We start from the raw sequence: 14,823 nt of genomic DNA on the forward strand, positions 1-14,823 counted from the left end.
GTTGGAGGCAAAGCCCCCTGGCTTGTGAGTGCTGCCCTGTAAATTACAGCAAGTGGGACCATGGTGAGGGAATGAGGAAAGGGTGTAAGGAACTTTCTAAGCACTTGATACAAAAATCAGAGAATCCTGGAACGGTTTGGATTGGAAAGGACCTGAAGATCATCCAGTTCCAACCCCTGCCATGGGCAGGGACACCTTCCAGTAGAGCAGGTCGCTCCAAACCGCGTCCAGCCTGGCCTTGAACACTGCCAGGGATGGGGCAGCCACAGCTTCCTTGGGCATTTCTGCATGCTTTGACATTTTTCTGTCACAAGGTATTTCCAAAGCAGATGACTGCTCCCATCTAATCTTTATGCTGGCTCTGATGAGGTGACAAGTGCAGTGACTTAACAGTTACATCACCAAACTGGTCACTCCTATAACAAAGGATCAGCAAACACTTGGATTCTTTCCCATGACATATTTCTCAATGTGCTTTTCCTTGCAAGAAGCCAGGTTTTATGAATTAGTCCATTGATTCTTGAAGAAATGGAAGAGAATACAAAAAAAGAATGACCCAGTTACTGATGTATTTCCATTTCCAGCAAGGTTTTGAAAATACTATCCTCTAGAAGGTTCAAAAAAAGAAAGGCTACTGTAGAGTAAGCAGGTAGGAAACAACAGGTAGGAATAAATCAATGTTTAGAATGGGTCCAGGAATTCTACTGTACAATAAATGTAATGAGGAAATGGAGAAGGAAAGTGCTATGGTGAAGTTTTCTCATGTTATCACAGTTCAAGTAACTAAAAGCAGAAACTGGCCATAAAAAATACAGAAAAATCTATTTAGGGGTTAAGTGCTAAATCAATGGCAAAAATCTATCTGCAAAACACCAAGTCACATCTCTCAAATTCTGCTACATGCTGTTACAGAACAAGGATTCCCCCATCTCTAAACCTACTACAGGACTCATGTTGATGCCACCAAATACCTGTGAGACTCTTCAAGGCATATCCCTGCTGCAAATCAGTGCTGAGTGTTGCTTCTTCCAAGGCAAGTAAACGAGCTATTTCCTGGGAATAATTAACAAGTCTATTAGGACAAGACACTGCAATGCCAATAATGTCACAGAGAAACCAGAACTGCAACACAGCAGCAGGGAAGGAAGGGGAGAGGAGAGAAAAACTATCCAAAACATTCTCATTTTCTCCCTGTACTGCCCTATTACCACTGCTTTGCTCTAGTGGCCCCTCCATGATGGATTCAAGGCCACCATTAATACAGAGGCTGTCATGTACCACTTTGGAGTGCCCCAGGGATCACCAGGGAACACTCCTAAGCTCCAACACTGAAGATTGCAACTGAAAAGTGCTGCTTCTCCAACAGGCTGTAATTTACACTCACAGAATGGTAGCACACCTAATCCTCCCTTGTCCTTGAGGGCCTTCAGAGTCCAGTCTGGCAGCTAAGGCAGCTTCCAACTTGGCCCTGATGCCAAGACAGTGTAGAAATATTTATACCCCTTAGCACAGTTGACCCCAAAGCAGCTATTAATGTGTCTCAGCCAGGCTGTGCTGAGGAATGCTACAGCTGGGGCTAAACCCATTGTAGCTCTTTTAGTTCAGAGATGACAGCGCAGAAGTGTGAGCTTCACAAACCTGGCAAAGTTCAGCACTGAACAAACAGATGAAGATTTCAAAGCAAAAAAGCCAAGCTAGCTTTCTAGTCCCTCCATACTAGTCCATACCTTGGTGATGAGGCTGCCAATATAGGGCAGAACCCCCCTGGCTGCCAGATAGATCTTCCAGTGGGCCGGTTTGATGAGTTTCTGATACAGTGCCAGGTACTCAGCGGCACACTCACCAGCAATGCTGAGCTCATCCAGGTAGCTAGAGAAGAGAAACACAAGCTGACAACCACTTCACAGTAACAAGCAGTATTCACAGCTTCAGGACACCACAGAAAGAAAAAGCCTCCAGGAATCTATCCTCTCTAAGGTCCCACTAGCTAAAAGCACAACTGATAGTCATTACTATGGCTAAAGCGGTACTTTGTGCCAGAGGAGTCCCCCAACTGTGCTACTAGCCTCAACTGGGGTAAATTATGTCACTGAGCTGGAAGAGAGTTCACCCTATTATTTTGCTGTTGAAGAGGCAGGGGAAATGCTGTCCACACAGCTGAACACCATCTGCTTACTTCTGGAAAAGGTACAGGACTGCAATAGCTTATTGCCAGGCAACAAAAAACCCTAGATCAATACCATTCCAGCTAAGTAAGTGTCAGAATCCAGCCCCAGAAGACCTGTGAACCAGAGGTATACAATGGAGAGGTGTGAGAAAGGCTGGAAGGATGCAGAGATTCTCATGGGAACTGAAGAAAAACAATCCTGGAGCTGCCGAGTGTGGCAACACAGAAATACCTTGTCAGGAGATCAAGGACCTGCTGTTTGCGGCTGGGGATGGTGGCCAGAGCTTCCACTATGGTGCATGCAGCCTGCCTTGCAGCTTGAGTGGCAGGAGTAAACAGCACCTGAGGGAAGAGCATTAGAAGATGGTGTCATTTGCTGCGCAAAGATAAACTAGTGAAGGCACAACAGACATTAGGACAGCCTGGTGACCTCGTTGTGCAAAGTGCATCAAATGCAGCAAGCTACCAAACATCTCTGACCACTGACTCTGCCCAGTGCACCCCCCTGGAGCTTTCACCCAGCTTTACCTGTCGCAGCCAATTGTTGTGTCCTAGCTTGAGATCCAGAGGACAAGGTCTCTTCCCACGGTGACTCATGAACTGTTTCCATTTCCAGACATATTTTTCTGACAAGTAGAGCTGGTGAAGCTCAGCTTTGCTGGGAGATTTCCCATTGGCATCTACACCTGCAATATTGAACACAGCTCAAGACAACTGTCACCATCTATTAACTGCAAGCTGTCATTGTGTTATTTGCTCCATACTGGAACTCTCCAAACTCCAGATGAGAAGCTTCTCATTTCTTTCTACTGCCATTTCCACTCTGTGTGGAGGTACGTTCACTTCCAAGCCAGACACAAATCCCACAACCTCTCGGGGAATTCAGTTGGCTGGTATCATTTTAAATACACAACCAGTTTCATTTTTCACATTCCCCTCATTATCTTCAGGGACAGTGCATGCTCTGCTTAGGGTTTGAGCAACACAGCCTAGAAAAGTCAGTGCTAGAATCTCTAAGGACTATACAGCTAAGTGTGAAGATGGGATCGGATGTCACAGGACAAGCCAACGCAACCCAACAGAAGCACATTCCTTATTAAACCTGGAGGGACACAAATGCTCCTGCACAAAACTGCACAGAGTGAAAAGCACAGGACTACCTCTGGCAGGGAGGCACTTTTTCCAAGCTTCATATGATGCTTTGGGGTCCCTCTTGAGCCACAGCTGAGCTTGTGCATGGATTTCATTGCTGTAAGGCTTCACAGTGGTGAGAGCATCCATAGGCACATCCTAATGAAGAAAATAACTTTATGAGTCTTCAGAAAGCCACAGCCTGTTCCCTGAAGAGCAGCTCCTGTAGGTGAATCACTGCTTGTGTGTATGCCATGAACAGGTAAACGCAGTTCTTGGGCAAGAGCAGGATGTAAAGTTTCTGTTAATGATGAACTAAGAGAGATGCCTCATTCCAATTACTACTGAAATACCACTAAACCCAACTTTGACATCAATCTCTGACTATGAGATAGCTAGATCAAAGCAGAAACATATTTTGTCCCTTGCAAATGTTATCCTAAATTACAATCAATACCATTTTTATCATAATTGTAGCTCAGTATTTAAAAATCTGAGTCAAAAGCACTTGATTCTAGCATGTTTAGGTATTTGATCCTACTGAAAGAACCAAAAGCCTGCCCCAAATAACCAAGCTGTTGCTTTGAAGTAGCTCTTACCCCATGCCTCAAATCTGAAAAAGCAAAGCCCATTCTTGAAAAGTGGTGGTTGGAGCCACCAAAGAACAGTAAGAAAAGCTGTAATTTGCAGTCTGCAAAGACAGGAGTCACAGGACTTGTGCTTCCCTAGTGCCTGTGACCAGGAAAAGCAAGCCCTGGTTTCCTCATGAATCACTGAGACCTGTGTGCCAGACCTTGGTCAGCAAGTTTTCAAGGCAGTACCTTGTTTTTCTTGCTGGTTGGAGCAGGTGGCTTTATCAGCTTTTGAAGAATGCGCAGGCACATGAGGGTGATGTTTTCAACAACCACTGGAGTCTTAATGTTCACGGCCATCAGAAAGAGGCTGAGAGCTGAAAGACACAGACAGACATTTCCATCCCAGATCTGCAGATAGTACACCTCCACAGCTCTCTACAGCACATTACAAGTGTTTAGAGTGAGGCAAGACCTCATCTCCTCAAGCAGAACTATCACATTCTCATGCAACGATGGGTGGAAAACAACTACTTTATTACAGCAACAGAGTCTTGTCATCCTTCTCCTTACACCTCCAGTTTTCTGTTTCTCAACACTACTCTTTCAGGAGACACATTACCCTCAAGACAAGCCATATGCTGCTAACTCCACTTCAAACCCTAATCACAAGCTGGGTCAGTATCAGTTCCCTTCCTTAAAGAAAGAAATCCTGCTATAGTGCATGGACGCAGGCACAGCATTTTAAAATTAAATGTTCACACTACTTGTTTGAACTCACCACAACGCAGTCGGAGCTCCCAGCAACTGTCTTCCTTTGAGATGGAATCTGTTAGCAGCAACATTTCATACTGGAGGCTGCTAGCCTGTAACAGACGCACATTCAAAGGTCTAAGAAGTCTTGGTGATGCAGAAGTCACTTTTGCCTTCTGATATTTAAAAAACACAGGTTCAAAACACATTGAACTATGTAAATTTAATCCTATGCCCATCTGGGATGACTGGCAATCTGTTTGAGAGCTGCAAACAACAGCCAAGAGAGGCAGAACTGCCTGAGGAAATGCAGGCATATACCTAAGCACATCATTTTGTGCTCCACTCTGACATTTATCTTAATTCTTATCATGACACAAACACCTTCTCTATTGCAAACAGACCATAATAAGAGAGAAGATGCAATGATAAGAACACACCAGCAGTTACAGAGGGGCAGAAAACAGAAATAGGAAAACACCAGAGTCTCTCACCAAGTCTGGATTTGCCCAATGTCCCTTCAGAGCTGCAGAAACCTTCCCAATGATTAAGTCATTCATTTGTTGTGTGGCCTCTGGATTGTCCCTAATTCCAGGAGGGAAAAGAAAAGAGAACACTGTCACACTGTGCTCGTACTAAATCCCAAAAGCTCAAGGGATTTCAGCTTAGTTGATAACAAACGTACAAGCAGTCAGAGACTGCAGTCTGCTGATGTAAGATATCTGCTCTATAAAGCTACTCCTTTCTGATGCTACATTCACAAGAGTTCACTGAAGTCAAAGGGCTGCATGCACCAAGTCAGATCTAACCTGGTCAGAAGGCACATGAGCTGTCGGACCTCCTCCCGCATGGTGGCTGCGCCCCGGCGCAAGTTGTAGTCAAAGAGCTCTCGGATAAGGCCCTGGGACACAAGGATGTGCCTGATGGCAGAGTTGGTTGCCAGAGCCCGCAGCAATGTTATGCAGTGCTCAGTCACAGCTGAGGCACAGCCATAGCATTTGGTTGATGACGTGTGGCCACAGCCTAAAACAGACAAGGCACGATACTGGCTGGCAGTAAATGTGGGTTGGACAGTGGTTCGCGACGACTTCGTTGCTGCCTCTCTCTGTTGGAGATCATATTCCAGGAGTTCCTTTCGAGAGGCAAACACTTTCTGAAAGCACAGAGAAGGAGAAATGGAAGTTGTGGAACTGCAAGGCAGCACGTAATTGTTAATCCTATTCACTGTGTATTTTGTGGAGAAACACAACTTGAAATCCTTCATGTCAACGGCAGACTGAGGAAATCCATTCAAAATACCAGCCTCACTCCCAGTTACCTGCCCTGTTTAAAGGCTTCTTGTCTATAATACATGCACTGGAAATGTGACAAACCCATAGCATTCATGGCAACCATAGCTTTTAGAAATGATTATTTGTTATTTCCATAAAAAGGACATGGAACTGTTGGAACAAGTCCAGAGGAGGCCACGAGGATGATCAGGGGCTGGAGCACCTCCCATGTGAAGACAGGCTGAGAAAGTTGGGGCTGTTCAGCCTGGAGAAGAGAAGGCTGCGTGGAGACCTCATAGCAGCCTTCCAGTATCTGAAGGGGGCCTACAAGGATGCTGGGGATGGACTCTTCATTAGAGACTGTAGTGACAGGACAAGGGGTAACGGGTTCAAACTGAAACAGGGGAAGTTTAGATTGGATATAAGGAAGAAATTCTTTACTGTAAGGGTGGTGAGGCACTGGAATGGGTTGCCCAGGGAAATTGGGAATGCTCCATCCCTGGCAGTGTTCAAGGCCAGGTTGGACGAAGCCTTGGGTGGCATGATTTAGTGTGAAGTGCCCCTGCCTACGGTAGGGGGATTGGAACTAGATGATCTTAAGGTCCTTTCCAACTCTAACTATTCTATGATTCTATGAAAATATGCATGTGATCACCTATTGCTAACAAATATCATTAAACACAGATGACAACATCTTACTCTGTATTTCTGATATGCACTGTATCTGGTGACAGAAGGAAACACATGAATCAATTCAAATCAAAGCACATCATACCTGGATGATTTTGGAAAGTTCATCGAAAGAGTTCTTGCAGTCACCACAATACTCCTGGGCTAACTGGAGTATGTATCTATTCACACTAGCTGAGGTTGAACTTATCCCTCCACTACTACCAGATTCATCCTGGAACAGAGAGGAAAATAAAAAGGAATCACACATGGAGACAACACAAAAATAATCAGAACAGCACCTGAGCAAGGACCTTGGGTTGCTGTTGGCAGCATAAAGGCCAGTGTTCCACCAGCCTTGAGTTCTGTGCAAGATCCACCTATCCCTTGTTACCTGTGGCTTTTCAGGGGCTGCCTCATTCACTTTACACAGCAGGTTTTCCAGCTGCGGTCGGTGTCCCATTAGCTGGTGATACACTCGGTCAGCCTTGTCCAGGAGAGTGTTGATATTTGTTACTGCCTAAGAATAAAAAAGGAAAGGAAACTCTCATGTTCAGACCTTATTTTAAATTCCACAGAACTACAACCATCAGCCCCCAACCCTGACAGGCCACACAGTGTAATGGCTTCTTCATTCACTAGCAGGGCTCCTCACACAGGATGGTAAAGCACACAGTACACCCCAAATTGTACAGCAGGGTAAAGAGATGCCAGACAGCTAGTTTGTAAGTAAAGCACTGAATTATGTCTTTTGAAGAATCACTTATTTGGTGGGGCAAGACAGTAAATAAGGAACGCATTAGTCAGTGAGAAGGCTCGAAGGAGCATGCTTTTCATGTTACTCCCAAGAGAGATGAACCTCTGATATCCCTACTTGGCTGCTGACCCAGCCAAGAGACAGAGCATTCCATTAATGACTCTGCTATTAAGCTCACCTTCTTTCGATCCTCTTCATTTTCTATGGGATCCACTGCACAGCAGGGCTTGGCATACAGCATGAAGTCAAAACGAGCATATTTACAGAACCCACAGGCATTGCAGAGGAAAGGATCTTTCTCATCATAATTAATGGATCTAAAAGGCAACCAGAAAGGTCACTGAATGCAGCTGAGCTTTATAAAGGTAATCAAGGTAAGGAAAACAGTTGTGAATGGACTCAGGTAAAAGAGGAGGATGGCCTTTAAAATGTCTAACCTACCAACCTGCCTGGGGAAGCCACAAGTGAAATACATGAGGTACATCAAACCCCACACATTAGCCAACCAAATAAACCCCTTGCAGAAGCAGTGCCACATTCCAGCCCGAAAAAGCAGAAACAGATGTGAATTTGTTCCTAACAATTCTCCTTTAGCTACAGTAATTCCCAGTTGAATGTCAGACTAGGGCACTGTGCCCTTCAGGAGAACACAGATAAAAGGGAATCATTTTGTTTGGTAAGGTCTGGGCTTTCAATAGCTTTCACTCTTTACCCAGTTGCAGTGGGACTGCAGCATACTTATTATCCCACTGCAGACTAGAGCAGAATGACACGAACTGATTTATAGCTCCTGTAATTCAAGAAGGGATGTGGAAAACCTTCAATATAGCAGTAATCACCTGATCTATGGAAAGAATCTGCTAAACACCTTGAATCCATGAGGATTAGCGAGAAATATGGGGCAACAATAAGGGGAGAAGAGATATCAGATAAGGACACAAAACTCACAAAAGAAAAGGATTTAGAATGCTGTAGTGAAAGCCTGAATAGCACACAGTAAATTACACCCTGAGCCCTGCTCTGAATGAGGAGAGGACAGCAAAAGCCCTGAATAGACAAGCAACCACTGTCTGTCCAGCACACTGAGTCAGGGATCCTGTGGGGAACCCCCCCCCCACCACCATCTAATTGAACTCCAGCCTCATGCCCTTGGAACAGACAGGCCCAAAATAACCTCCTCCTGGGAATTTTCCTTATTGAACTTCCGAGGACCTGAAGTGAGACTTGTGTTCTTTCAGCACTGTGCTATCAGCTTCCTTTGTTAGCCTGTATTAACATTAAATCCCTCTAAGCCTGTTTTATACTTCTCGACTAATTTGATCGCGTGGTTGTATTAACCAGAATCATGTGTTTGGTTGAACACCCAACGGGGGCAACAGCACAAAGGCCTGGTAAACGCCTGGTGCTGATTCTGTGGGGAGGAAGCACGGGGACATACCTGCACTTGTGGCACTGGTACACATTTTCCCCACAGTTCCCACACACGCCAGGGTTGGCTGGGACGGAGGCGCTGCAGCGGGGGCACTGCAGGGTCTCGGTGGAAGCCTGGTAGTTCTCATAGAAGTCTGCAAATTCAATCATGAGGTTGGAAGCCACGATGGGCAGTGGCAAATCAATCTTCACCTCTGTCTGGCCAGGGGTCAGCTGGACTTTCTTAGCTTTGTGCCAACGAGCTGGCCTGGGAAAAGGGAAGAAAGAGGCTTGGTTGGGAAGCACCCTGCCTGCCCACGCCTGAAGAGAAGCCAAACACAAGCGTCTCAGCTCCAAATCTACTTTAAATGGGATGAATGGAGAGCAGTTCTAGGATTCGTTTCCTTAGCTTCTGTATTGACATGATATGTAGCCAGAAATACATTTTAAGCCTTTATCCTCTTCATAGAGAGAGAGACTGTTTAGGATTAAAGAGCTGTTGATGCCTCATGGAAAAACTTTAATTCTACAGACATTTTCTAGGGATTTTCACCTCCATTTTTTTATTAGGAAGGACATTTGCATGAAAACAGGATATTTATTTCTAAAGATCTCATCTGCTCCCACTGCTTATTCTCAACCTGAAGTCAGAATCCTCTCTTTGTGACATCATAATCCTCTCCACAGCAGCCACTTGTGATGTCACAGAGGATTAAGACTTCAAATAAGCAATAAGCGGCAGGCACAGATTAATCCTTAAGCCAAAAAGATCTGATTCTGGTGAGAACATCTCAAGAAGTAAGAAGTGAAAGCACATAAGCACAACTGGCTCCAGACTGAGTGATGCACTGAAAAGGAGCCATTTTTCATACGTAAAGCAGCAGTCCAGAGTTGGCCCATCCAACTTCTAGTTTTAATTCTACTACAGGGCTTCCAACAAGTGATGTTAACACTTCCTGCGTTTCTGGACAGGCTGCAAGGTTCAAATCCCCTTCTGAATCAAACTCTCCAGGAGGTGCTCTTGGTGTTAACACTGGTTTCCACACAGTAAGGTTAGGTGCTTAACACTGAGCTTGCACAGAGCTTGCATACACAGACAGAGGAATATCAGCTAAAACAAGGAGCCAGGCACCTCACCAGAAATCATAATGTCAAATTCAGAGACTTGCGCATAAACCCCATGATGAACATACTTGTTTTTCAGCTCCACTATGGCTTGCACTGTCCTGTTGTTGTAATAGAGGTTGATGGTTCGGACCATCTTGGTCCGTTTCAGGTCTCCTATCTTCACTGTCACTTTGCTGATGGTGTGGCTGCCAATGAGTTTCACCACTTGCTGGGTTGTTGTGTACCTCGTGTCCACTTTAATGGAGGAAAGCTTGATGTACTGAAAAGACAAAACCAAGGACACGCTGCCTATATGATTACAGCCTAATACCCTCAGAATCACTGCAAATCACTGCTGTAAATTTTGGCTCCCTATAATTGGAAAGGCTTTAAGAACAGCAGTTACTTACACAGAAGGGCACCTCTGGATTGTTGCAGACAAGGCAAGGATCACTCTCCAAGTAATAGCCATCAAACTCCACCAGCCCAGACAGAGTGCTGGAACAAGGTGAAGAACATTGACAAGTATAATTTGGCATTCACTGTGTTTTAAACAGAAGACATTCAACCAGTGTAGTTTTAATTTACCTGTAGTCCCCAGTCCCAGACTTAGGAAGAAAAGCATTACAATATAAAGCAGATTGAACATTACTGTTCTTCAGTAGGCAGCATTTTAGTATAATTAACAACTATCAAAGCCACGACTAAGTAACACAACACTTAAATCTGCAAGGCTATACTCTACAACCTTAATATTTTGTAACATTTACCAACAATGACAGCAAAAAAGCTAAAGCCCAACTGCTGAGAGCACAGCGAATGTCACACTTTTCAGACGGCAGAAAGGAATCTCTATTCCCCCAAGCCCAGCTGCAGCGAGCACACAATCTCAGCAGGGGTCCTTCCTCCACCAGGATTTTATTACAAGGATTGTGCATTCCCCTCTGAATGGCAGAAAAGCTGCATCTCCTCCTCTGCTGAAAACCTCTTTAGTGAAATGGATCAAAGTCAGGAGTAACTCACTTGTAAATGTTGGAGTTGGGGTGGTTGGTAAGAATGTGGTTTTGAGTGCGGAGGATCTCCACGGCCTTTTGGGAGTATTCCTTCAACTGAAATAACACAGTAAGGAAAATATTGTCTTCTCAGCATGTTTATTGCTAGAAAGACCTAATGATCTCTCATCTTGTGGCATTCCAGGTCCCCCAGAAGACGAATGCTCTATACCAGAGAAATTCCTGTGGTTAAATCATTACCCAGGAATGCAATAGATCCTAAAATCAGACCTTTACCACAATAACAGTGCCATTTGTCAGGCAGTCAGTGTAACTGCCTGCCAAGATTTGTGAGGCATTCCCAGCTCTTTAAATGTATACATGCAAGTATCAGTGAGCTTAAATTACTTGTTCCCAAGCCCACTGGTGCGCTAAGAAATCCTGCCACTTCCTTTGTCCAACAGTCCTGGTTACAAAAGAGTTCTAGGAATTTATCTATCAAAAACCCTGTAAATTGGAGCTAGCAAATAAATGTATTTTCCCATAAGAGCTTCCTGTGGGAAAGATATTTTCTTCTAAAGAAAATTATTAACACAGACTCCAAAAAAACCCTCTCCAAACCAAAAGACCCCAAAATAAGACAAAAATCCACACTCCTCAATTCCTGAAGGAGCCTTTTTAACAGTTTTGGGAACAAAAAAAATTTCCACCAGAAGCTCTTTTGACAGAAAATCTGTCCCAGCTGTATCACTCCTGATAATTCACATGGTATCATCATTTGCGATAACCCATAGGAAGCAGCAGGACCTGGGATGCTGCACCTCCTCCTAAGGAGGATACTGTACCTTCTTCTCAGTCTGCTGTGTTTTCAGGGAGAAGTATCCCAGGAGATCTACAAACTGGGCAGCCTTTCTCCCGTAGGCTGGAAGCTCTGGCCAGATTGACCACATCAGATCCAAGAGTAATTCCTGCTGAGACTTGTTTGAGTTCCTGTTGAATAGATGACACACAATTAGGGCTGTGAAGATAGCTACACACACTGCACGGCATCTTACTCAAAACATGTGCTACAGTTCAGCAAGCTTGGAAACCATTATCTTCCTATACACTGGAGTGCAGAGAGCTAGTTCTCATCACTTACAAGCACCACTCTCTGAAATAAAAGCAGCTGTCTTGCAACAACTGATCAAGTTCTGAAGGACTCCAGCACTCTGAGTTGTGCCTTTCCCTATGTAACTCCCAACTTTGTAACTGTATGAGTCTGCATCTGCCTCAGAAATTCACTTGCTCACAAATACCTCCTCCCCTAGGTATCAGGAGCCAGAGTCTGCAGGCAAATAAAATGTTTCTTGCAGATGACAGCTCAAGTTGATCATGAAGTCACAATTTCTACCTTCAGCCCCAATAACTGCAAAACAGTGTGAGCAAGTCAAGGGAATGCAATCATCTGCAAGCTCCAGCATCCTTCAGGAAGGAGGCTCAAGTATTAACTCAAGGGCAGAACTGTGCATAACTGAGCTGAGACTGGCTAAGAGGAGCCTGATCAGAGTCCTCCAGCTCACCTGTAGATGTGGAGTGTGAGGCAGTGTGCCTGCCATCTCACAGAGGACGAGTTGGACTCCAGTAAGAAGCAGCGCAGGAACTGAATTAGGGTCTCCTTGTCAGCAAATTTGTTCAGCTGGTTCACCAGAGCTGTGCACAGCTGATCCTCCTGACTGCCAACGCCTTCACCTAGGGGACACCGGGTGGCACAGTGAGACTTAAGAAAGAAGATGAACAGACTATCTCACAGGCAGGCCAGTTTCTCATTTTATAGTTCATAAAGCCAGGATAACAGGGACAAGTAACTGTGTTTCAGGGAATAAGCAAGTTTAATGGTCCTTTCTTTTTCCAAAACTATGACCTAGTACTCCTAACACAGCAGAAAACTGCTGGAAAACTTGCTAGTAAGGGTGTGAGAAATGTGCCACACATCCTGATAAAAAGAAAAGGATCAACCATGGGACAGTAAAAAGACTCACAGAGATTCTTCTCAAAGAAAGCCAAAACAGTTCCCTGAAGAAAAGCCAAGAAAGAATTTATGCCCAGGACTTTAATAGGAAAGCTTAATTACTTTCCCAGGACTTTGGGTATCCATTAAGCAGCAGCCCTGGCTCTAATATAGTTTACAAGTCAGCCAGTGGAAACAAGTCTGAACTTTTTGAATTCTGAACCATTGAATTGCAGAACAAACTGGGTGTGCACGTCCAGTACTTGTTTTAATGCTCTCGAGCATGTCAACCTCCTACAGCCTAGGACAGGCAAGCTGGGTGGAAGCTACTTCAATATGAGAGTCAGTAACTTCCATAACATTATCTTGAAGCCCACCCTAGTTAATAAATACTCACAGTGGGTTTGGGATGCACTCAGCACGTAATTTCAGCCCCAGCTTCTAGGACATACTCCTTCATCTTTGTCCCTTTCCTATCTACATACAGTAAAACTGCTCTTCTCTCCTAATTGTTGCTGTAGTCTGCAAAGTGCCCTTGCACCAGTCTATGACCCTTTCCCAACAGTGGCATTTATCACAAGAAGAAGCAAGCAGCTCTTTCTAAATTGACTAAGAAAGGCTGAGAGGAGCAGACTTTATCTCTAAAACCACCACAGAGAACAGGGCACAGCAGCAGCTCACCCTCTCGCTCCTTTTCCTTGTCTTCTTTCTTGCTCTTTTTAGTGGAGGATTTGCTCTGTGTTGCTGGCTGCCCAGAGCCTGATGCTGCAGGAGCAGAAGTGGAAGAGGTGCTTGATGATCCCGAGGATGAAGCCACAGACAGCACTTTACTGCCACACAGAGCACAAGACAACAGCTGCAGGAGAACTGGCGACACTCCTTCATCTACCAGGAAGCTGACTTGAAGGAAGAAATAGAGAACCGCTGCAGAGAGAGGAAGAAAATCATTGAAGCCTGAATTTAAAAAACAAGCAAGCAAAAAAACCCCCAACCTAAACAAAAAAATGCCTTTGAATGCGACAAGGACCATCCCACAAACTCACAGAACCCTCCTGTCCCTGCACTGCACATTTGGGCACACCAAGGTAAAGTGTTTCATCCCAAATTACACACTGGAACAACAGCAGCTCAAGCAAGAGAACACAGATCCCCTATTTCTGTTCTTGTGAGTTATCTATTACACCAGATTGTGTCCTTTAGCTAAGAACAGATGCAATTAGAGCACTGTGATAATTAGTACTGGAAACTGTTCAGTCCTACTCAAAACTCTTAGCTGTGTCCTCTCTTCTTTTCTGCTGAGATTCCCCATCTGATAAGTCTTGATGCAGACCATAACACATAATACATCCCCTCTGCTCCCTCAAATACTCTTCAACAACTCACAGTCATCTTTAATGCAGAATTTCTGCCAGTTTACTGTTCGCTGTGTGGCAATCTCTGCACAAGCCTTCAAGTGTTCCATCTGAAAGGCACAATGGGACAGGATTAAACCCTGTGTCAGTGTTTCTGACATCTTACATCAATGCAATGTACACTTTTCCTAGCACAGAGACACACTTCTCCTTACCAGGCTGATCAAGGTATCATACTGCAGGGCAGAGCCTGAGCTTGCTGTGACCACACTGGCACGAAGGAAAATGCCTTGTTCTTCCAGGAGCTTTTTGATTCCTCGAACATGGGAATCCAATGTGTGCAGGTCTCTGAGCTGGCGGTATTTGTCCTTTGAGCCACAGATGAAGAGCAAAAGCTTGCGAACTTGGCGGCGCACGAATGGAGTCTGCTGGATCATCAGGTACTAGACAAAGAAAAGGTCACAACTGTGAACTCAGCAGCAGGCAACTTGTGCCACCAAAACATCATGTGTTTTCGTACAGAAAGGAAAGATATGGGAGATGTATTCCTGAATCTGTCAGCTTTAAGGTATGGTAAAGTCACCTGTAAAAGTAAGTCACAGGCAGAAGAAACACTGCAAAGCGACACTGCAGCATCCTCAGCTGTGCCACC

At 44.7% G+C, this 14,823-nt stretch overlaps 1 protein-coding gene across 12 annotated transcripts in view; it reads right to left on the minus strand.

Annotated features, from left to right (window-relative positions):
- The window catches only part of UBR4 (ubiquitin protein ligase E3 component n-recognin 4), an 81,111-nt gene that overhangs the window by 19,310 nt on the left and 46,978 nt on the right, over window positions 1-14,823 (minus strand). For 8 of the 12 annotated variants that reach the window (XR_013958171.1, XR_013958172.1, XM_080631166.1 and 5 more), the window contains 21 exons: window positions 14,387-14,614; window positions 14,203-14,281; window positions 13,501-13,743; window positions 12,392-12,560; window positions 11,675-11,819; window positions 10,861-10,946; window positions 10,248-10,335; window positions 9,924-10,117; window positions 8,759-8,998; window positions 7,499-7,637; window positions 6,958-7,083; window positions 6,670-6,798; window positions 5,433-5,776; window positions 5,118-5,208; window positions 4,652-4,736; window positions 4,120-4,247; window positions 3,325-3,457; window positions 2,696-2,853; window positions 2,400-2,509; window positions 1,728-1,869; window positions 972-1,053 (listed from right to left, as the gene is read on the minus strand). Coding sequence is in view for 10 of the 12 variants with exons in the window: in XM_080631166.1 (XP_080487292.1) it covers window positions 972-1,053; window positions 1,728-1,869; window positions 2,400-2,509; window positions 2,696-2,853; window positions 3,325-3,457; window positions 4,120-4,247; window positions 4,652-4,736; window positions 5,118-5,208; window positions 5,433-5,776; window positions 6,670-6,798; window positions 6,958-7,083; window positions 7,499-7,637; window positions 8,759-8,998; window positions 9,924-10,117; window positions 10,248-10,335; window positions 10,861-10,946; window positions 11,675-11,819; window positions 12,392-12,560; window positions 13,501-13,743; window positions 14,203-14,281; window positions 14,387-14,614 (3,139 nt within the window). In the remaining 2 variants the exon portion in view is untranslated. The remainder of the gene's footprint in view (window positions 1-971; window positions 1,054-1,727; window positions 1,870-2,399; window positions 2,510-2,695; window positions 2,854-3,324; window positions 3,458-4,119; window positions 4,248-4,651; window positions 4,737-5,117; window positions 5,209-5,432; window positions 5,777-6,669; window positions 6,799-6,957; window positions 7,084-7,498; window positions 7,638-8,758; window positions 8,999-9,923; window positions 10,118-10,247; window positions 10,336-10,860; window positions 10,947-11,674; window positions 11,820-12,391; window positions 12,561-13,500; window positions 13,744-14,202; window positions 14,282-14,386; window positions 14,615-14,823) is intronic. The other 4 variants (XM_080631167.1, XM_080631174.1, XM_080631171.1 and 1 more) reach the window with 1 other exon arrangement.

Source organism: Psittacula echo (assembly GCF_963264785.1).
Source record: "Psittacula echo genome assembly, chromosome: 17".
NCBI lineage: Eukaryota > Metazoa > Chordata > Aves > Psittaciformes > Psittacidae > Psittacula > Psittacula echo.